The sequence below is a fragment of the Primulina huaijiensis genome, chromosome 11, assembly GCF_012295235.1.
Source record: "Primulina huaijiensis isolate GDHJ02 chromosome 11, ASM1229523v2, whole genome shotgun sequence".
NCBI classification, from domain to species: Eukaryota; Viridiplantae; Streptophyta; class Magnoliopsida; order Lamiales; family Gesneriaceae; genus Primulina; species Primulina huaijiensis.
In genome coordinates this window covers 15075815-15098453 of record NC_133316.1, presented here as the reverse complement: position 1 = coordinate 15098453, position 22639 = coordinate 15075815, and the positions used below count along the sequence as shown (strand labels likewise).

General features: G+C 36.2%; 2 protein-coding genes across 4 annotated transcripts in view; one reads left to right on the top strand and one right to left on the bottom strand.

Moving 5' to 3' along the window:
- Window positions 1-299: 299 nt before the first annotated feature.
- LOC140988058 (uncharacterized) lies at window positions 300-7337 on the top strand. Of its 2 annotated transcripts, none has more exons than XR_012177277.1 (7): window positions 300-997; window positions 5908-6024; window positions 6132-6310; window positions 6415-6508; window positions 6592-6669; window positions 6802-6866; window positions 6977-7100. XR_012177277.1 is itself a non-coding variant. In XM_073456927.1 (7 exons), exons 1-7 carry the CDS (start codon window positions 506-508, stop codon window positions 7109-7111), a joined length of 1197 nt encoding a protein of 398 aa, XP_073313028.1. In that variant the 5' UTR covers window positions 300-505; the 3' UTR covers window positions 7112-7337. The 2 variants fall into 2 exon arrangements, 1 of the variants encoding a protein (XP_073313028.1); XM_073456927.1 differs by having other exon boundaries at window positions 6765-6866; window positions 6977-7337.
- A 2201-nt stretch (window positions 7338-9538) lies between these two features.
- LOC140987805 (protein CASP) overlaps window positions 9539-22639 on the bottom strand; it is a 34430-nt gene continuing 21329 nt past the window's right edge. For both annotated transcript variants that reach the window (XM_073456467.1, XM_073456466.1), the window contains exons 12-20: window positions 19429-19557; window positions 19110-19229; window positions 18852-18932; window positions 13536-13643; window positions 13280-13423; window positions 13099-13200; window positions 12519-12598; window positions 9953-10045; window positions 9539-9835 (exon numbers count right to left, since the gene is read on the bottom strand). In XM_073456467.1, the coding sequence (XP_073312568.1) occupies window positions 9778-9835; window positions 9953-10045; window positions 12519-12598; window positions 13099-13200; window positions 13280-13423; window positions 13536-13643; window positions 18852-18932; window positions 19110-19229; window positions 19429-19557 (915 nt within the window). In that variant the 3' untranslated portion in view covers window positions 9539-9777. The remainder of the gene's footprint in view (window positions 9836-9952; window positions 10046-12518; window positions 12599-13098; window positions 13201-13279; window positions 13424-13535; window positions 13644-18851; window positions 18933-19109; window positions 19230-19428; window positions 19558-22639) is intronic.

Sequence of the window (22639 nt, the reverse complement as noted above, 5' to 3'; positions counted from 1 at the left end):
GCTCGCTATACCAAAATCAAGATACAACAATTTTTGAACATATAAAAATAGTTTACAATTTTTTTTTTGAAAATATATGTTACAAATTTTTCGTCGTAGAAAACATCAACCTTTTTGTATATATCACGTAGTATTATAAAAACATTAATAAATAAATTAATCTACCGTTTATCTATTTGTTATTGAATTAATTTTAAAATAGTTATTGTTAATTAAATAATCCTAATATGTGGACCCCACTATTTTTTGGCTATCATTAGTTTTCTTACCTCGATTATTAATCGTTCCATTCATTTTTCTTTCATTATAAAGCGGTAAAGACTTCGATTTTCTTTCATTCATCATTTCATTTTCAGAAATCGCTGACCGTTTCCTCTCAAAATTTACATCCATCCACGTTCGTTCTTCAAACCGATATAAAAAATTCTGGGTCCTCAACTATTTGTGATTTCGATTCCATTCTTCGTATCTTTTTCAAAATTATATAAACGGGAAGAAGTGGAAGATGTATGGAGGAGGCAGCAGTGGGATTCAGAGCAAAAGGGACCTGGCCATAGAATACCAAGCTCAGATACAGACGTTGAGGCCAAGCATCCATGCAAGAAGGGCCAACATGACGGTGAAATTCCAAGATCTATATGAGTTCACGGTGGAAGGAAATGTTGATGATGTGAATGTATTAAATGAGGTGAGGGAGAAGGTGAGGCAACAGGGGAGGGTTTGGTGGGCTATGGAGGCCAGCAAAGGTGCTAATTGGTATTTGGAAACTCATGTTTCTTCGACCCTAAAATCTTCCCTCAAGTTTTCTTCGTTGGTGAATGCCATTACTCTTAAACGGCTAATTAGGAAAGGGATTCCACCGAATTTAAGGCCTAAGGTTTGGTTTTCTTTGTCTGGTGCCGCTAAGAAGAAATCCACGGTTCCTGAGAGCTATTACATTGATTTGACTCGCGCTGTTGAGGATAAGATTACCCCCGCCACCAAGCAGATTGATCACGTGAGTAATATTTTTTTTTGTTTTCTTTATGATCAGTTTTAGGATTGAATCGGCGCATTCGTTTGGATGCTTAATTTGTTGTTTTCAAGCATTGAAGTTTTGTTGGGAAATGATTGTTGTAGCTGAATGTTTTCTTAATTGGTTTGCATTTGTCCTTACTATTTGTTAACCTTAATTGATTTCTTTTTTGTTCTTTGTGCTATATAGGCTATGAATTAATCACCTATTTGTAGCATTCAGTACTGAAAAGTGAAGATAATGAATGATGAATTGAGCTGCACAAGACATGCAATGAATTGAATTTATTTGTTTGGTTGTGTGATTAGAATATTTGAAATTGCTCGGTTTTAGAAAAAATGTGTTGAATATGTAAATATCTTTGAGAATATGAATTTTTGTTTCGTATTACTGGAATTTCACAATCTGGTTACATTGGACGGTCAAAGATCAGATGGGTGTGTTCATCTGGTGGAAGAATGGGAAGGATGATTCTTCTGGACATTCTTTTTTTTTTTCTGACTTATGTGGCTCAGATTCCATGAAAAGCGTATATTTCAATCTTGGAAGTCGTATGAATTGAATCTCTTAGTTTTGATGTTTGAGTTAAAGTTGCATAAGCCCCATAAAGCTTGTCTCTCTGACACAGCTAAAATGCCATCCATGCTCCTTCTATTCTTTAATTCACTCAATTTATTCATCTGTTTGTTCGAAAGGATCCTTGTTCTTTTATGCAATTAATCGTCTTGTGGTTTTTGACTTATGTAACATTATACCGTTACACTATTAGTTAGTTTTAAAAGTAGCTTGAAAATATTTCATGATCCGACTCCACGGATGAGCTTCCATGAAAGGCTGAGGCAAGGATGAGCAGAGTTGAACATGTGCAGCACAAAGCTGTTTATATAACTGAAATGCTGTTATTATTAGCTACCTATTAATGTAGGATCCTGTTTCTTCTGTTTGCTTAGCTAGGTTTCCATTTCTTTTGAGGGTGACAGCTAGCCCAACAAAAGAGATTCCTGTCACCAATCATCTCTGCTCCATGAAAAATTGTTTTAAGCATGAGAGGAATCAAAAAACCAAATTTTGTGGTGAATTTTTTAATGCACTGTTGAGATGTTCATAAAAGTGACAGCCATGGAATTTTTTCCTTGTGTTGTTACCCATTAAGCCAGGGCTTGTCTAATGAAACGCAAGCCCACTAGATAGGCTATATGCCACTTTACTGTAATGAGACTGGAAATATGTGAGTTTCATTTCACAGCATCAAGAAATGAATCAAACCCTTTCCCCATAAACTTCTAATATGATATGTTGGTCAGCTTATTATATTGATTTTGGATTTGTGATTTATCAAATGATAGTGGGCAGTATGTGTCAAGAATATTGTGTGTAGAAAGCCATACTGAGTGTTAGTCACTGAGAAAAGTTACCCAGTTATAGGGTCATCTTGGTAATCTCTGCCTGGATATTTGGGGAATTCATCCCTACAGATTGGATTTCATAACTTTGTCTGCCACACACACAGTTGGAATGTGTCAGGTAGTGGCCAATAACTTCCCCTTGTTTCTCCATCTTACCAGCTGATTCACTGAATATTGGCGTCAGTGCAACTGGATTTTGATTCTACTTTACCATTGAAACACTCCCAATATAATCCATAATTTAACTTAAATCCTTTTGATATCCAAAATGACCAGTAATTTGCCTTCACTTTCCGTGTTTCCAACCGATATTCAAATTGAATTTGTTAGTCCATTGGGATTTGATGGTTATTTTTCATTCCATTTTCTGTTCTAACACCCACAGTACAATTCCATAATTTTACACAAAGCCTTTGGGTACTGATTAAGCCCCCCTAAATTTAATTTGGTGTGTGATGTCTTTGGTCATTGACCCATGAAGGATGCATGATGCTGGCATGATGTGTTGATTGGTATCATTTATCTTCTTTTTCTTAATCTGGGTTTTCTTAAATTCTTTAAAGGCCTAAATATGTAACATATGGACTATTTATGGGAAAACATTCAATAAGGTTATGATGCACCATATTGTCAAGATAAGAAGTTTTGAATTAATGAGAGCAAAGCACATGGCTTAGCTTAAAATTTTTTGTAAAATATTTGCTTCCTTTTCTGAGTAACGCGAAATGCTAGGTTGTCGCCCGCTTTATGCGACGCGCTTCACCTACGCTTGGGTGTAGTGTCAAATGAGCTAGGCGCGCTGCAGCGGCGCCAGATTGCAGTGATATATAGGCAAGGGTTATCGCACCTTACTGGATGAGCGCTAGTAAAGAAGCTAGTTCAGACTAGGATTAGGAAGATTATATTAGTCTCTTGGAACATCGATGGGCAAGTCAATAGAGTTAGTTTATGTCATGCAAGAAAGAAGGTAAATATAGCTTGAATTAGGAGAAGTTATCAAACTTTTTTATTCAAGAACAGATAAAACTAGAAATGAAGTGGCAATAGCGGTGGACAAAGCTTATAGGGATGCAATTGTTGCGGTTAGGAGGTTTGGAGATAGGATTATGAGTATCACTTTAGCCTTAGAACTAGATATTGTTCATATTATTAGTGCGTATGCATCACAAGTAGGATTATATGATGAGACTTTGGGACTCTCTAGGAGATGTAGTTAGTAGAATCCTCTGTGAGGAAAAGTTCTTTTTAGATGGAGTTTTAAATGGCCATGTAGGTAAGGATAGAGTTGGGTATAAGAAGGTCAACGGAGGTCAAGGCTTTGGGGTTCAAAATAACATGGGGTTTCTATACAGAGAGTAGGGCGAGGGAAGTACTTGGAGAGGCTAAAAGGAAGGGACAAAACGACAATGAGACATGGTGCTGGAACAATGAGGTGCAACAAGCCATTAGAGAAAAGAATATAAAGTTAAAGAACTGGCAGGAAGCTAGAGACCAAAGGTCGTATGAGCTGTATAAACAAGCCAAGAGACTCAACAGTAAAGCAGCAGGAGATGCTGAGAAGAGCTTGTAATGATTTGTATGATAGGCCAGGTACAAAAGAAGGAGAAAAAGATATTTTTAAGATAGCGAAAGCTATGGATCAGAACACTGATGATTTGAGCCATAGACTTGAGCCATGTCAGGTGTGTCAAGCATGAAGATGGTAGAGTTTTAATGCAAGATAAATCTATCCTAAATAGGTGGAGGCATTACTTTAAGAACTTACTCAATGAGACAAATACGGAAGAGTTAAGCATGGGTAGACATGAGGTTCAAGAAGTAAGTCATCTAGTGTTCCATTTTAGAGCTAATACTAAGGAAGTAACAGAGGCACTAAAGAGGATGAAACCTAGGAAGATAGTTGGACCGGATGAGATACCAATTGAGGTATAGAAGTGTCTAGGGGAAGTTGGAATCCAATGGATGGCTAGGATCTTTAATTGAATGCTAGATGCTAGGAAAATGCCAGAATCTTGGAGGCATAGTATTGTAGTACCAATTTATAAGAATAAAAGAGATATACAGGAATGCTCAAACTATCGAAGTATTAAGCTTATGAGGCATACATTGAAGTTATGAGAGCACGTGATAGAGCGGACACTTAGGAGTATCACTACTCTATCAAATAACCAATTTGGTTTTATGTCGGGTAGGTCTACAATGGAAGCTATTTTCTTGATTAAACAAATGATGAGAAATATAGAGAATGACATAAGAGCCTGCGTATGGTATTTATCGACTTAGATAATGCATATGATAGAATGCCTAGAGAATTAATCTTGTGGATACTTAGAAGGAAGCATGTGCCTCAATGCTACATTGAGATCATTAAAGATAGGTATAAAGGGGTCGTAACTAGTGTTAGGTATGTTAAAGGGATGTCAGGTGAATTTCTTGTGGCTGTAGGACTTCATGCTTTGGTTATAGATGAGCTGACGGGACATATTCAGGATGAGGTACCTTGGTGTATGTTGTTTGCAGATGATATTGTCCAGATAGAAGAAACTAAAGGTGTAAATAAAAAAATTAGATAGATGAAGTGAAGCTCTTGAGAGTAAAGATTTTAGAATTAGTCGCTCAAAAACAGAATATTCAGCTTGTAACTTTGTCGAGAAATCCCAGAGTGTGAAGCTTTTCATTATTTAAAATCTATTATCCCAAAGACTAGGGACATTAAAGAGGATATAGATCATGGGATTAAAGCATGGTGGATGAAATAGAGGATGACATCAAGAGTTTTATGCGATAGAAGAATATCTGCGATATTGAAAGGAAAATGTTATAAGGCTATTGTTCGACCTGCCATGCTTTATGGCTCGGACTACATATGCATAAGATGACGATAGCAGAGATGTTTATGTTAAGATGGATGTGTGGAAAAATGCGCAAGGATAGAATTCGTAACAAAAGAATTATGAGCTATTAAGGTGTAGCCCCAATAGAGGATAAGAATAGGGAGAGACGTCTAACATGGTTTGTTCATGTAAACGGCTCCAATCTGACATATCTTAGATAGATAGGTTAATGGAGGGAGAATGAGAGGTAGACTATTGAAAACTTGCATAAAGTTGGTCAATGAGGATATCTTAGATCTTGGTTTAAGAGATGACATATGGGAAAATCGTTTAGTTTTGAGAACTAATATCCATGTAGGCTATCCCGCAACTAAGGGGGATGTGCTATGTAGCAATGATTATGATGATTTGCACCCTTTTCTGCAAGTACTGCGAAATATATGGGATTAAGGTGAATTGACTAAAAAAAATTTATCGGTTGTGATTTGAATATAAAAACTTGAGACATTGCTTTTCGGTGATCAAAATCTTAGTGCATTATAACTGGCAATCAAGTGAAATTATTCAGGGGAAGCTATCAAATATCCTGATATTTCATTTATTTTATTAATTTATTCTCATAGTAGTTTCTTTTATAATAACACGAGTGCAGGACCTACCACGAACTTTCCCGGGTCACCCGTGGTTGGACACTCCGGAGGGGCATGCTGCTCTTAGGCGTGTTCTTGTTGGGTATTCTTTTCGTGATTCCGATGTCGGCTATTGTCAGGTGGATTCTTTCTTCTTCTTTTTATCTTTTGCTTGCAATAATATATTTTACCTAGCTTTTTTGTTTGTGTGCGCTACTATTTCAAGTTTCAACTTTAATGAATGCAGGGTTTAAATTATGTTGCGGCTTTGTTGTTGCTTGTGATGAAAACCGAAGAAGAAGCTTTCTGGATGCTTGCTGTTTTGTTAGAAAATGTATTAGTTAATGATTGTTACACAAATAACTTGTCTGGCTGCCATGTGGAACAAAGAGTGTTTAAAGATATGCTGACCAAAAAATGTCCGAGGTTGTCTCTTACTTTCATTTGATTGATATGTATACCCAGCATGGCCTTCTTTGCAACTTGGTAATAGTTTATTATATTTGATGAAGAAGAAACAATTGGTGCAGGATATCTACTCATTTGGAAGCTTTGGAGTTTGATGTTTCTCTAGTATGCACAGAGTGGTTTTTATGCCTATATTCTAAAAGCTTGCCCTCGGAGGTTATACCTATCTATACTTCCATCTCATATATTATTGGCTTATTGAACCGTATCGCTCCCGATTAACTATTTCTTCGTTTCAGACAACTCTACGTGTATGGGACGTTCTTTTCTATGAAGGGGCAAAGATTTTATTCAACGTAGCATTGGCAATTTTCAAGGTGCCATATTTACATAATCCATAAATGAATGAGCTAGCTTTGTTTTATTATTGATCAAAGATCAGTTTGCTTTTGTCATTCGATAATAAATTCAGATGAATGAAGATGAGTTGATTTTGACTCATCACGTAGGCGAAGTGATCAATGTTATACAGAGAACAACACATAATCTCTTTGATCCTGATGAATTATTAACGGTAATATTTTTCTCGCTGTGGCGTGATTTACTCCGTGAAGTTAGTTTTCTGCTGCTATTGTTTGTAAAATAACCATCTAAATGACATAGAAATTTTCTCGATGACGATAGGCTGCATTTGATATGATGGGTTTTATGACAACTACCAATATATCAAAGCAAAGGAAAAAACAGGAGCCAGCAGTGATGGCTGAGCTTGATCAGAGGGTAAGACGACTAAATTCTCTTAACGGTGATGATAAATAGTCAGACTTCTTATCTCCAGTCGAATAGGATGCCTTGTTTTGTGGCAGAAAGAATTGTTTAAGTTATAACAGGAAGGGGAGATTCAAGCGGTTTGGATAGATGAGATTCATGTTCTATTGTAATTTATGTGTTGGGAAAAATGCATTTTGGATTGCTGCGGTAACTTGGCTGCGGCTTTATTGTAAGATGATACAAGTGAAAGGGAAATTGCATGGCGCACTGTTCACTATACATCCTCAGAAAGATGAAATATACCTTTAACATGAGTTTATAATCATTTTATGTATGAGAGTAATAATAATAATAATAATAATAATAATAATAATAATAAAACAGGTTTTCTATACTCGAGCTTATCGTTATAGGATTGATCATGTCAGAACAAAATATAAATTTATGAAAAATCAATATCAATCAAATGATAAGTTAATTAATATGTTTTCATACTAAAATGTAAAAAAAAAAAAAAAATCTTGTAATCAACGGTGTTCACCTATAATTTCATGGGTTTTTTTAAAAAAGTACTCAAGTTATTACACATTATGGGTATATAATGCAGTTTATGAGCAGACTATCAAAAAGCAAGTATAAGCTTCATCCTGATAAAATACATGCACATACCAAATGTCGAAGAAAATTTTAAAATTACGGACAAATCATCCCATCATGTATTAAAAACACTGATGTTAGTCTGTCTCCGGCCTATGAAGGAAGAAAAATCAAGAACTTCTTCAATTGTTCCACTTGCATGGAAATTGATCTTTAATATCGATTGGTTATATTCAATTGTTAAACATTGAAGATGTTGAGTTTTCTTTCTTCTGAGGCCATGGACAAGCAATTGGAAAGTTCACTTATCCTTGATTTATGTTCGTGAAAATACTCTTTGGTTTATATAATACGATAATGAATGATATACAGTAAGAGTGATTAAAAAAACATATATGAAAAAAAAAAATTTATATTGAGATATATTCTTTGGTGTTTAGTGTGATTTTAAAATAATATATTAAATTTGGGTATTTTCATATAATTACCAAAATGCCCCACAACCTTTTTTTAATTTTTCTATTTCTCATCTTTTTGAAAATTAAAACAAAATTTTGTTAAAAATAAATTAAATTATAAGTTTAGAGAAAGAATAAATTACCCACAATTTCAATGCATTTCCCAAAAAAAAAAAAAAAAATTGCCAAAACAAAACATATCTGAATTGTTCTGTAAATCTTATTTTTTATTTAGTATTTTTATATGTTCTTCTTTTCTCTCGTTTCCTTCAGAACCGCCGATGCCATTCTGATCATTTATCTTTTTCCAACTCATTTAGGCAGAATATTATGGTAAATATTGGTAAGCTAACACCATTAGTGATGGTTAACCTTCCCAAAAGTTTGTGCTCTTCGCCATTGCTAAACTTGGAAAGAAATTGACAAAATATTTTATCATAGAAACATTCAACAGCCCATTGACAAGAAACGAGTTTCATTTTTAGGTTCATATTTCATTTGTGGAAGAGATCAGAAATCAAAGTAGAATGCAACATTTTTTTTTTGTTTTCTATTTATTTGTGAAAAGGGTATATAAATAATTTAATGGTTTCATCAGTAATACTGTTCAATTTATGATAGAGAATCACTTCTTTTGAAAGAGACAAGAAGTCAAGGAGATTGTGTATAAATTGCGTGAAGTGCGGGCTTAATTCCGGCTTGTTCCTAAAAAGTAAAAATTCAACCGAAAAAGGATGACCATTGATTGTATCTATTTTTTCATTCATCACTTGAACCGAACCTGTATAGTTTCAGAAGGCAACAAGAAATGAACTTAACTAAGTATTCTTATTTCAGTTGTGGAGAGCAAATTGTATTTATCTTCCCCTGTTGTGCAACATTAAAAATCTGTGAAACCCCTTTTTTTTTGTTTTTTTTTTGAACCAATGAAACTCCATATTTAAAATTAAAGATATTTTAAAGTGCCGTATTTAAAATATCATCAACTTTATAAAATATATTATATATATATTTTTAGATTTTCATACCTGTAAATCTGTAATCATAAAAAACATAAGAAAAGATGAACATTTGTAAACCTAAAAAAACACGTAAGGTGCTGCCTTTCGATTTGTTTTTTATTTTTTGAAAAATGACGGCGTTTTTATGAAACAAAATAAAAGAAGGATGGGAAATACTTGTTTATTTTTTGGTATCATGTAGATATAATTTATGACAATTTATGAGCCAAAATTTCTCAAAAACTCTCCAAATAGCGTCATGCTTTGGCTCGTAGATGGATGACCCTTGGGAGAAATGTGGAATTTGTGTATGCAATCCATTGAAAAATGCTGTACACTGTGAATCGCTTTATCGTGCTAGCTAAAAGTATGTCTAATTCCCGAAAAATAGAGTTATACTTCGTGTTCTATATATGTGCTTGAACAGAGGAAGAGCTATCATTATCAAAGTCACAACGCCAAGAGAACAAAACAAATACAACTCGTCCTTTGGTTCCCTTATACATGCGACATCTAGTATGAATTTAGTAGTATAGTCTCATAAACCATTTACAATGCGTCGATGCAGCTTCCTACCTAGAATAGATGAGGTTATTGTGAAACCAAGAAAAAGGTTTTGAAAAGCAAAATAAAACGAAGCGGAATCAAATATGATGGATTATTGAGGACGTCGAAGATTGATGTTATCTCCAATTAGGGTTTCGTCAGGGCCGTGGCTGCAAAAAATACACGGGTAGTGAATATAAAACATTGAGAGTTAATCAAAGTGGAGTGATGAAATTTGGAAGGACATCAAGCAGAGGTACCCAAAGCGGTAAAAAATGACTTGTTACCTGAGGTAACTTAAAGCAGACATCCTGTAGAGGCAAGTGAAAACCAATATGTGCAGGCCAATGGTATAGAAAAATACGAAGGTTCTCGCATACCTGCAATAAAACAACGTCGTTTCCTATCTATTCAAACAAGGTCATGGAACCCGTTTTATGCACATTTATTAAAGGCACAAGATGCACAATGAAGAGAGAAAAATATTGCCTCTTGCAAGGAGGTATTTAGTATGGTGATGGTGAAGGAGTTAAAAGAAATGAAAGACAAAACCAAGAGCCGTATCTGTGCAAAAGGGGAAGTGTCTAATTGAGATAACATCCCCAGCAGCCACAGGAAGGAGTGTGTTCCAAAGTAATCCAAACAGTGAAACGTTAGGGTAACTCTCCAAGCCAAGGGCTAGGAAGGGGTGAACGGGTATAGACACTTAGAGGACATCTCAATTTCTACAATGGTAAATGAACCAACAGAAATAACCATCAATAGAAAATTTTGAGTCTGCAGAGGGATGGGTTCATGATGTCACGGTCCCACTCAGTGGTAATACTATCTGCTTTGGCCCATAGTCTCACAACTTTAAAAAATGTTACTAGCAGTTGACACGTGCCCAATTAATGCCCAACATCTCTCCCTTGAGTTTGTGATGTGAGACTTGCCTAGAGGCTTCACCAATGGTCCTTCACCCCCTTTCGGACTTAGCGTCCTCGATGACATTTGCCCCACCATCTGGTCTCCATGCGAAGTTGCTCTGATACAAAGTTGTCATGCCTCAGCCCATTAATAATATTATCTGCTTTGGCCCATAGGCCTCATGGTTTCAAAACGAGTTACTTGGACTTGACACATGCCCACTTAAATACCTAGCATCTCTCCCATAGGTTTGCGATGTGAGATTTTCCTTAGGGCTTCACCAATTATCCTTCACCCCCCTTTTGCACTTAGCGTTTTCGCTAAAGTTTGCCCCACCATCGGGCTGCTCTGATAACTAATTGTACTAAAATTTAAAGGTTACGGGTTTCCTTTTAAAATGTCGCGAGTCTCTCAACCACAAAATGGCTTCCGATGCGATATAACGTTATTAAGGTCCTAAGTCAGCAAACTGTTTCTAAAGACATGTTATTAAGGTCCTAAGTCAGCAAACTGTTTCTAAAGACATGTGAGAGGTTACAGATAGTGCCATCACAATATCCTTGACGCTGCTGATGGCATACATATTTTTCAAACCGGTCGAACATATTTCTACATAAATGTAAACAAACCCTATTGAAGTGCAGACTTGCAAGCCCTCGAGAATGACTAATTGCTCTACAGCTAACTTAGTGCAGAAGAGAAGTAAATGCATGGTGAACCTTAGGTGACACTGGGAGAGTCAAGATAGTTTTTATGCAGCAAACAGACTCAAGCATTCCCACCAAATCCCCACAAGTATAGACCTTAAACCAGTTTTAAGTGAGAGGGGACCGGGATGAGGGATTATAGCGCCAAAGAAAGGATGTTGAAGAGTCCCATGGAAGCCAAAGGATGAAAGGGTGAGGAACACAACGTAACAATGTGGTAGCATACAAGCAAAATGATTTTGTGGAAGTGGACGAGAAACTTTACATCATTAGAAACTTTCGATAGGAACTAGAAGCTAGGGATAACAGACAAGATGTGTGCCTTGAAGAGGAGTGGCCAAAGGGGTTAATGAGATGCTAGCCTTAGGATATTACCTCACGTTGCATCGAACAGTCCTTATTCATTATCACGTGTGGGATCCCAAAAAAAAATATGGGCACGACATACAAGAATAAATATGAGTTGTTCGGTAATACCCTAAGGGTAGGTTTAACTCAACCAGCCAAAGAGGTGGTGGCATTTAAAAGAATATGATGAACATGAGTGGCGGTGGCATGGCGAACACGTTACAAAAGTAGTTAGCACATTTGTACTTCCATGAGATATAGCATTATTGAAAGTATTGAATTAAAATTCAAAACCAATTTTAGACTTTTAAGCTTCAACATTAACACATGATTTTACATTCTTTGGATTCCTCTTTAGATTAAAATTATATTCATTTCTATAAATTTGTAATTTTTAGAGAGCATACAAAGATATTCAAAATGAACATATGCTACAATCAAGTCAAGCACCATTTGCTTTTATGTTCTTCATGGATGAGAGACTTCAAACCATTTTTTCCACTTAAGTGCCCAAATTTTAATGTGGTGAAAATTTTAATTCATATCCTTCAAATCAAAAGACACCACCATCCAAATCAACCTTGATTTTTATTCATAACATCCAAACCCGCATTTTCAGAATGAACTATTCTTTGAATTTGATTAAATACATAAAAACGAGTTCTGTAAATATTCTATATTTATCTTAAAAAATAAAAAATTCCCCCTGCCTGTAATTAAATATACAAATTATTGATCAAAGGATTTAATTTTTTTTAACAATCTTATTTCATTGATTATTTGACATTCTCACATAAAACTTTAATAATATTGTCATGCCAACGAGTGACAAAAAGCAATAGATTAAGCACGATAAGATAAAATAGGATCTGAGAGTTGAGAATCATACTTGTTACCAAGAAGAAACCGTCCACTGCTGAGCGTGATTTTATCTCTTAGACCCAGCTCCCTGTATCTTAGTTCTTTTTCCTATTTTTAATCAACCAAGAAATAAAGATGGGCTGAGTTCTGGACATCACCGTCTAAACAAATAGTGCAATGCTAGCTTCAAACAAGCTTTAAACATGCAAAGGAGAGTTACAAGCTAAAAAATGTGATTCTTGGTGCGAGGCAGGATTCTGAGAAAAGTAAAGCTCACTGGAAGCAAAACGCTTAAGATGGACACATAAAAGCTTTAGTAGGACATAATCACACCCAACCTGAAAGCATTATATCCAAAGATATAAAGGACAATTTCTAAAAGACAGCTGCGAATCTAGAACCATAATGCCTCACATTATCATTTGCATGAGATGTAAATAGAATGATAAACTTCAATTGAACATTTTAAGAACCAGAAAACTAGGATAATAAAAGGTTAAACGGCAATTGATAAGAGTCAAATCACTTAACAAAGAAAAGTTGTAATAAAGCAGTGAAGAAAAATTCCAATCAGTAAACAATTGATATTGATATAGAAGATCATCCACCTTCCTTGAAAATGCTGCAAATGGATTTATATCATCCTCGTAAATTTTTTTGTACTTGGATTCCACATCAGAGCTGAAGCCGCTTTCTATGTCTTCTGCTTGCTGAAAATAATGAAGCAGATATGTTAAACCAAACACAGAGGGAGTAGATATTCACACTACCATCTGAAATTAGGTACACCTTCTTTGATCCTCTGGATATAACTTTCTCTGAATTGTAATCCTGAACATAACGAATTTTCCCATACAGTTTCACATTATCAGCTTTGGTTTTTTCAAGTTCAGCGGTTAAAATTCCGATCTTCTCCTTCAGTTGTCTTATTTCCTGGAAGAATTTCAAATTTGGGCATCATTATAAAGAAGACATATTTGAAAACGGAGAAAGATTAGCCATATTATATACTTGGCACTGTGCAAGAAAAGGGGTGTTAGCAGACCTCTTCAGTCTCCCGTAAACGAGCACGAAAACGATCGCGTTGATTGCAGATCACCTTAAGCATGGAGCTTTGATCTACATCTGCTGGGGGACGCCTTTGTTCAGCATTCTGTATCAGGAAATGTACGGTCATCATATTCTCCCATTTTCATGTGTTTTTCAATAGTCTAGATAATCAATCCAAAACATTGAACAATTTTATGGAATATAGTTTGACATTTTCTAATTTTCACATGGTTATCAGAGCCAGTCAATATTTTCATGATCTAAATTATATATTTTCCTCTTCTCTCTAGAAACTCACATCTCTTAAAATATCTAAACATGTCAGACTTCGAGACTCCCCGCCTTTTCCAACGATATAACAGAATGATCCAAACTTTGTCCAACCACATCCAAATTTTGAAATCTGATCGCGTGCGTGATTACTTTAATTCTGTTCTTGGTTCATATCTTCAAAGGTAGGGTATTGTTTACCAAAGCTCGTGTTCATACCCCCACCGAAAAATGAAGTCTCGGAGCGGAAAAATTGTCGCATACTTGAGGTGCCCAGATCCATAATGTTTGCTTGCAATGTTCCAAGTCACTATTGGGCGTACACGGTCCTCACCATGGCATATCTCATCAATAGAATGCCCTCTCGTGTCCTAAATTTTCATACTCCTCTCCAAATCCTCCTTTCCAGCTATCCAAACACACACCTCTTCAGCGACATCCAAATCAAAATTTTTGGTTGCTCGACCTTTGTCCATGTCATCAACATAATCCGAGTGAACTTGAATCCCGTGGAACCAAATGCATTTCCTCGGTTATTCTCCCAATCAAAAAAGATACAAGTGTTAATCTCCAACCACGAATAAATTCTATACCTCCATGGATGTGATGTTCTTCGAGAATGAATCCTTTTATCTCACCTCTTCGATTCAAAGGGAGACTGAGCTGTGTAAATCCCATACATTGGATCCCATCACGCCTGTCTTACCCAAATGGAACCTCCCAACTCCATATACGATTCCATGCCAAGCAACAACAACCAGTTGTCAGTGGTATATTCTCGAACGAAACCACATCAAAAGGAGGACCAACCTTCGCAACTTCAGCCTTGCAATGACTCGTCTCTGGTGCCGAATTCCATCGAAAATACTCAAGGTAATACTGAATCCGAGGATAATCCCCTTGTAAATCATTGTAATACTATTGACGATAGACCAAATGCATTACGGAAGGGAATTAGATCTTATACACAACATCCCATATGTAATTATGTATCCTTCGACCGTTTATCATCTGGGTTTCGAGCTTTTGTGTGCATATTAGATCAGGTCCAGATTCCCTCAATCATAAAGGATGCTCTCCAAGATCCAAACTGGAAAGTTGCTCCTTATGAAGAAATAAGGGCTTTAGAAAAGAATGATACGTGGTGCATTGCTGATCTTACACCTAGAAAACGCACGGTTGGCTGTAAATATATTTCTTCTTTCAAACATAATGCTGAAGAAAGTATAGAAAGATTCAAGGCTCGACTAGTGGCGGAAGGATACACATAGTCTTATGACATTGATTATCAAGAAACATTTACACTTATGGCAAGAATTGACATCATTCATGTCCTCTTGTCAGTTGCTGCAATTCTGGATTGGCCGTTGTATCAGCTTGATGCCAAAAATGCCTTTCTGGATTGTCCTTGAGAAAGTCATTGTACGTTCTAATGTAATCACCTCGATGTGGTTCCATCAATTTTCGAGTGTTATAAAGAGAGATGGCTACACACAATCTCAATAAGATCATACTATGTTTGTTAAGCACTCACAAGAATGGCAGATCACAATCCTCATAGTTTACCTGGATGATATTGTTTTGACTGGGAAATTGCAATGAGATGACTCATGAAAAAACTTTGCCATCAAAAGAATTTGAAATGAAGGATATAGAGAAACTCGAATATTTTCTAGGGATGGAAGTTGCTTGAGCTGCTATTGGGATTTCATTTTCTCGGAGGAAGTACGTGTTCATTGTAATGGATCTTTTGAAAGAAACTGGCATGTTGGAAAGTAAACCGATGGGCACTCCAATGGATGCAAATGTCAAACATGGGATGAGAAAAGACAACCAAGTAGTTGATAACAGACAATACTAGATATTAGTAACCAAGTAGTTGATAACAGACAATACTAGATATTAGTTGGTAAACTAATTAATCTCACATTCAATACCGGTTATTGAATTTTCAGTTAGCGTCACCAGTCAATTCTTTAATAACCCAACAAATCACACGGAAGTCGTGTATCTGAGTATCGAGGTACCTAAAAAAGAAACCAAGTAAAGGACTTATCTTTAGAAAATCCTTGATCAGAAACATCAAAGTGTACAATGATGCAGGTTGGGCAGGTTCACAAACTGACCTTTTATTGTAATGACCCGACACCACTCACCCGCGATCATTATTCATCGGACTTCTCCAGCCCAGACACTGGAGCTTTTACCTTCCCAGGATTCGAACCCAAGACCGCCTGGACATATAGGTCTTGGCAAAGCAATCCTGGTGAGTGGTGTCCGGTCATTTACAATAAAGACCATAGTTGTCAAGGGCGCAAGGCGCACTGAGGCGCACAAGGGTTCTGGAGCCTGAGGCGCAAGGCGCAAGGCGAGGCGCGCGCCTTACCGAAGCAAGGCGCACATTATTTATTTTTTTAAAAAATATATTTATCTTAGAATAATATATTAAAATATGAAATAATTAAGTCACAATGTCACACAAAACAATAAATAATTAATAAGTTCATTATAATAAGTAACACGATTAAAATTCTTCAATCATCCAAATCAAGTTCATCTTCTTCCATCGAATCATCAGAGTCCCTAGAACTAATACCTGAGCTTTCTTCAATAAATGGTTCTTGGCCTTTCTCTTATTCACGCTGTCACGTTGTTGGCTTCTGTAATTCTGTTGCAGTCTGCACACTTCTGCTCTTGTCGCCTCATGATATTTAATTTGTTAACTGGGCTGCTAGGGTTTAAGGTTGGGTTGGGCCTTTTACATTTTAAGTTAATATTAACAAAAAAACAGGGAAGTTGCATTTTCAAATGCAACTTCTCTGTCACTGAATTTAAAAAAAAAAAGGCAATATCAGGCGCGCCCAAGGCGAGCTGAGGCGCGCGCCTGGGCTCGCCTTTGTAAATCGTTGCGCCTGGGGAAAATTGCCTGGTAGCGCCTCTCGCCTGACAACTATGATAAAGATGATCCACCTCGGGCTACAGTACGTTTGTGTGGGAAAACTTAGTAACTTGGAGAAGCAAGAAACATGTTGTAGTGGCTCTAAGCAATGCAGAGGTAAAATATAATGCTTTAGCTCTTGGAATATGTGAAGGGATGTGGTTGAAAAGGCTGTTGAAAGAAATGAAACTTGATGAGTCAACAAGTGCAAGTGTTGTATGACATCAAGCTGCTACAAGTATATCAAAGAATCCAATCACCACGATAAAACGAAGCAAATCGAAGTGGATCAACATTTCATAAGCGAGAAGATAAGAGTAGAAAATCATTGATCTCAGCTATGTCTCCTCAAGGATGCAGATTGCAGACATCCTCCGACCCAGTTCTCTCTTCACCATGGTTCTAAAATTAGCTAAGCGCTAGTCTATCAATAAAAAAAAGTTTATACTTTACATTGTGAGTTTTGTGAATTAGTTTAAATCATCGTCTATGATTCCATCTCAACCTTATAAAAAGTCAACATCGTTTACCATGATTCACAGAGATATTTGGGGCCCATGCAAAGTGAAAACTATTTCCGAAAAACGTTAGTTTATATCTTTCATTGATCAATCTAGAATGACTTGGTTGTTTTTTTAAAAGATGAGTCTGAGGTAGGAATTATTTTTCAAAAATTTGTACAAAATGGTTCGAACTAAATTTCAAACTAGGATGAAATTTTTCAGAGTAACAATGGGAGATAGTATTTTAATAATATCCGGGAACTTTTTAATTGATCAAGGAATAATACATCAAATTTATTGTCTATATACACCTCAACAAAATGAGATAGCAGAAAGAAAAATAAACATCTTGAAGTTGCTCGAGCCATTAGTTTTCGAAATAGAGTTCCAAATTATCTTTGGGGACAAGCTATTCTAGCAACTACATATCTTAGGTCATTGATATTCCACTTGAAATTTTTGGTAGTGTCTACTTTGTTCACAATCATGATCCAAAAATTTCAAAACTCGACCCGAAGGCCCTCGGTGTATTTTTGTTGGCTATCCTACAACAAAAAGGGATACAAGTGCTTTGAACCAAGTTTAAAGGTCTTGTTTATACAAAAGAAGAGGGATGCAAAAAGAGGGGAGGGAACTTTGTCCCGTCACAGAGCCATGAATCAACTCTAGGGCCTAATCATGGATTCACAATGGCATCTCAATGAGTCCCAATGCTCAAATTCCATGTATACTTGAAAATAAACCTTTAATCAACATTGATCTTCATATTGCTCAAAGGAAAGGTGTCTGATCTTGTACGAAACACCCATTATCAGATTTTGTATTTATCAAAATCTGTTACCCTCTTATTACTCCGTTGTGTCTCATATCCATACCATTCGTATTCCAAACAATGTACAGATGCTCTAGAGGTACCAAAGTGGAAAGAAGCTATATATGAGTTGAGAGCTCTAGAGAAAAACTCTACTTTGGAGAAGGTGGATCTACCTAGTGGGAATTCTGTTGTAGGTTGTAAGTGGGTCTTTACCCCAAAATACAACTCTAATGGAGCCTTGGAACAAAGCTCGTTTAGTTGCCAAATGCTTCACCCACACATATGGAGATGACTACATTGAAACCTTTTCTCCAGTGGCTTAACTCAATATGGTTCAAGTTATTCTAGTAACTGCAACAAACTTAGATTAGTCACTTAATCAGCTACAAGTGAATAATGCATTTCTAAACGGTGATTTAGATAGGGAAATATACATAGAACCACAGCATGGATTTACTGAGCAATTTGGATCAAGGTATGCATGTTAAGGAAATCACTCTATGGGCTGAAACAATCTCCAAGAACATGGTTTGAAAGATTCACCAGATTTGTTAAAGGCCAGGGCTACGTTCAAGGGCTGTCTAATCATTCGTTTCACAAGATCTTTGTACGGATTGTCTACGTTGACAACATATTATTGACAGGAGATGATTTAAAAGAGATAGGCATATGGAAGAAAAGCTTGGCAAGAAAAAATCGAGATGTACTTTCTTGGAATGTTAGACGAACTATTGTTAATACTTTTTATATGAGAATCTGACAGTCTTGAAAATAATACAAACTTACATCGACTAGGTCAATGCCTCCGGACTCTGTTAAGTCCCATTCATCAAACAACATGCCTTTCTTATCATTGGAATTGTATCCCTACATATCACAATTCATAGATTGAAACAATTAGTGGAAAGAAAATCATTTTCATATCAACTGGATATGAATCACTCATAAAACTGAACTTAAATTTTAAAGAGTGAGCATATAACACATCGTTACCCATGAAATATGAACTCGAGAAAAGGAAGACAAACATTAATATGAATGAACCTTTGATATATCATCTTCGAGTTTCTGGATTAGTTTTTGCTGGTCATTGATCTTTGACGTCTGTTCGCTGATCTTAACTTCAGCAGCTTCCAGCAAGGATGACGTCTCAGCCAGCTTGACCTAAGTGGAGTTGCAAGATAATTTATATCAATGTTAATATTAATATTATATTAAATATTAAAATGTCCAAGACAGAAATATGATTAATTATCTAGAATACTTTTCTTTGCAGTTACATCTCACTCTTCATTAACATTAGAGTCATTAGCAGCCAGTGCCAACGCTCTCATGGAAAATCAATTGTTGCAGGATATTGTACCTTCAATTGTGTCAGTTCATGCTCCATTTTCCGGTTCTTGTCAAGAAGCAAGGACTCCATTTTGCTTGGCGCTTCCCCACTTGTAGCTACCTCCCAATCCTCAGCTTCAATTGAATTATAGCCAACTGCCTATACACACGACAATGTGTTGTCAATCAAACAATACATGAAGCACTAGCTGGTGATATGCCATCAGTTTTTCAATAATTTTTGTTGGGAAAGGTTCATCAAATTTATTTATTGTTGTAAATGAGCCATTCTTATATAAAAAAAACTTTTTTAGATACCGCTTTATACTGTAACTCCAATTGCCTTTTCCACCTTTTCTTACGCGCATCTTTCATGTGCTAGAAGACATAATTACAATGTCTTTTTCATAATTACAATGTGTTTTAAAGGGAAACTAGGGGCCACAATGAGAATAGAAGATGTAAAAGGTAACAAACTAACAAAATCAAAACAATTAACATCATTATCATTATAAGGCATCCAATCGCACGTACAAGTACAAAGATTCCATAGATATCTTACATTTGAAAAGGTAACAATTTACAAGATGATTGAAATTTGAATTAAAAGCTAGGATAACTAACTCTTGAACTCTAGGCAACAATCGTATATGCCACCCCTTAATTAAATCAATGTTATATCAAGTGTCCAAACATCAAATTTGTAGTTGTGCCCTCGTGGGACATGTAACAGTGATCATTAAAACACTCTTTAATCAATTAATGATATTTTCATTTTTGCACCTTTTATCTACATACCCATACTTTTGTACGAATAAAAAATTGAAATTGCTAGATTCCACATGAAATGTGGTTGCACAATGGTGGACAATTATGAATTCCATTTTCTAGTAATGGTAATCTCTAAAATTATTAGTGATCAATTAGCTATATAATAAGAAAGGATATTGATTTACTTGCTCGAGACCTATATTCATGAACTGTCATAACACATTGCCTTGGCAAAAATGTAGGGTAACTAGGGTCATCTACACACTTAACTAGGTACTCGTGAGATTAGTTTCTTGAATAACCTTAATATTCTAAATGATTCCCAATAGCTGTAGAGAAATTAAATTTACTAAATGCGCAACATTAATCCTTATGAACCAATAAGCTATTACAACCTTATTCGATAAGCATTGTACTACGGCTTGTTTTCCGACTATGCAAGAGCCACAAGGTAGCACGATCGAAGTACTTGTACGCCGCATAGAAATTTATGCATGATTAGGGATTGGCCGCTCGAAACGTTCGTGAATGTTACATCCTCAAGGAAGAGTCCAGAAGATACGAGCCACATGTGTACAAGAGGTTCACATGCGGCTGTTTCAAACAGCAACATTCAGATTGAAGCATTTCCATATTTTTATGCAGATCGGAAATTATCTAGGTTAGGTTTGGTTTGTTTTCTGTCATAGATTTCTAGATTAGAATTTATTGGTCCGTGATTTTCATTTTGAATAAAGATAGGGTGGTAATTGATTTAATAAGGAGTCTCAAGTCTCGTGTATTTATTGTTTTGACGTGAAGTAATAAATCAAACTGAATTTTAACAAAAAGACTATTGCAATAGATCGGAGGATGAACTTACATTCCTCACAATAGGGCGTAGATCTAACAAGAAAAAATACCAGCCTGGCTTGAAGGATTTTACTCAGCAATGTCCCTTAACAAGATCCCAAACTAAGCTACTAAACAAACTGGTACAAGAGACAGGCGTTATGTGTGAAACATCGGAGCTACAGAAACATTTCGAGGCTTTCATAAAAATGTATTTGGACGACAAAAAGGTGCAGGAACAGAACCAGCAGTAACTTTGTGGACAGTTGGAGACACTTTCACTTAATATTGCAATCGTGTGCTCAAAAATCATTGGTAATCGCGAGCATAGCAACAGTAGCTAGGACCCCCACGACAACAGGCGTGGAGATGGTGACGTAGGGGATTCCAATTCGATTTTCCAAAATTTTCAAATTGAATATTCTAGAATTTTATAACCTCTCAGATCCCTTGAGTTGGTTCAGCCGCTGCTAACACTACTTCCACCATAAGAATACAGCAGATCACATGAAGTTTGGCACTGCCTCTTACAATCTCAAGTGGGATTTGCAACTTTGGTTTTGGAAAGTGGAGAGGGATGAACGAGCCATGTGTTGGGAGGATTTCAAAGAACAGCGTAATCAACATTTTGGTCCAGCTTTGTGATGCACCAAGTTGGGTGAGTTAGCAAGGTTACAACATACAGGTACAGTGGATGAATATCAGCGCCGATTCGAACAGTTGTCGACCCGTGAAAGTGCCTTATCGAAAGAACAGGAGGTGGAGCTCTTTATTATGGGTTTGAAGAAACGCATCGCGGTGGAGGTGTTGATCCATCTTCATTCTTCCCATGAATCTGCTGACAGCAATGCATCTGCCTGCCTTTATTTACAACAATCGAGTCCTCGTCATATACATAATCCAACAGCAACACCAAAAAGCCAGCGGTTAATTTTTCAACTCAACCATTTGTCAAACGTTTGAGTTACCAACATACTGAGCAAGAACCTTCACTGGTGCCGGAGTCGTTACATGCATTTGAGCAAGGTTCTAAAATTCGCCTAAGCGCTAGGCGCTGGGTGGGTACTAGGCGGGGGACTAGGCGCTGCTAGACGTGATAAACTATTAGAGAATTTTAGAAATTCTAGTTCCTAGATAAACCATTTTATTTACTGGACCTATTTGTAAGTCAATAGATTAAGCTCATTTATGAGTTAATGGGCTTGTCACATTAACTGACCCACAATTGATTATATATTACTATTTTCCCTAACCCTAGATAATCCCATTTGTTTCCAATCGTTCTGGATCTGCTCAAATCTCGTCATACCTAGAACGCTATTCTCCCATTGAAATCATGGAAATTCCTAAAGACCGCCACCCTATGTTGCATGGATACGGGTACGAGTATCGTATCGAATAAGATACGGATACGACGACACGTCAAATTTTGAAAATATAAGACACGATACGGCTAGGATACGACAATCATTAAAAAATATATAAATATTATATATATTTATATTTATATAAATTTAGTATTGAAAAGTAAAAATTATAGAGATAGATTAATATTTCATTAATCATAATATCTTAAGTACAAAATATTATTTAGGGATAGATGTAATATTTTGAGCAGAAATAGAATGAAAGAGACGAAC

Excerpts from the sequence above, each read along its gene's own strand:
- LOC140988058 (XM_073456927.1), top strand. The coding sequence starts at position 506 with ATGTATGGAGGAGGCAGCAGTGGGATTCAGAGCAAAAGGGACCTGGCC. Across the intron at positions 998-5,907 it reads CCACCAAGCAGATTGATCAC|GACCTACCACGAACTTTCCC; the intron begins GTGAGTAATATT and ends ACACGAGTGCAG. Across the intron at positions 6,509-6,591 it reads CTAAAAGCTTGCCCTCGGAG|ACAACTCTACGTGTATGGGA; the intron begins GTTATACCTATC and ends TCTTCGTTTCAG.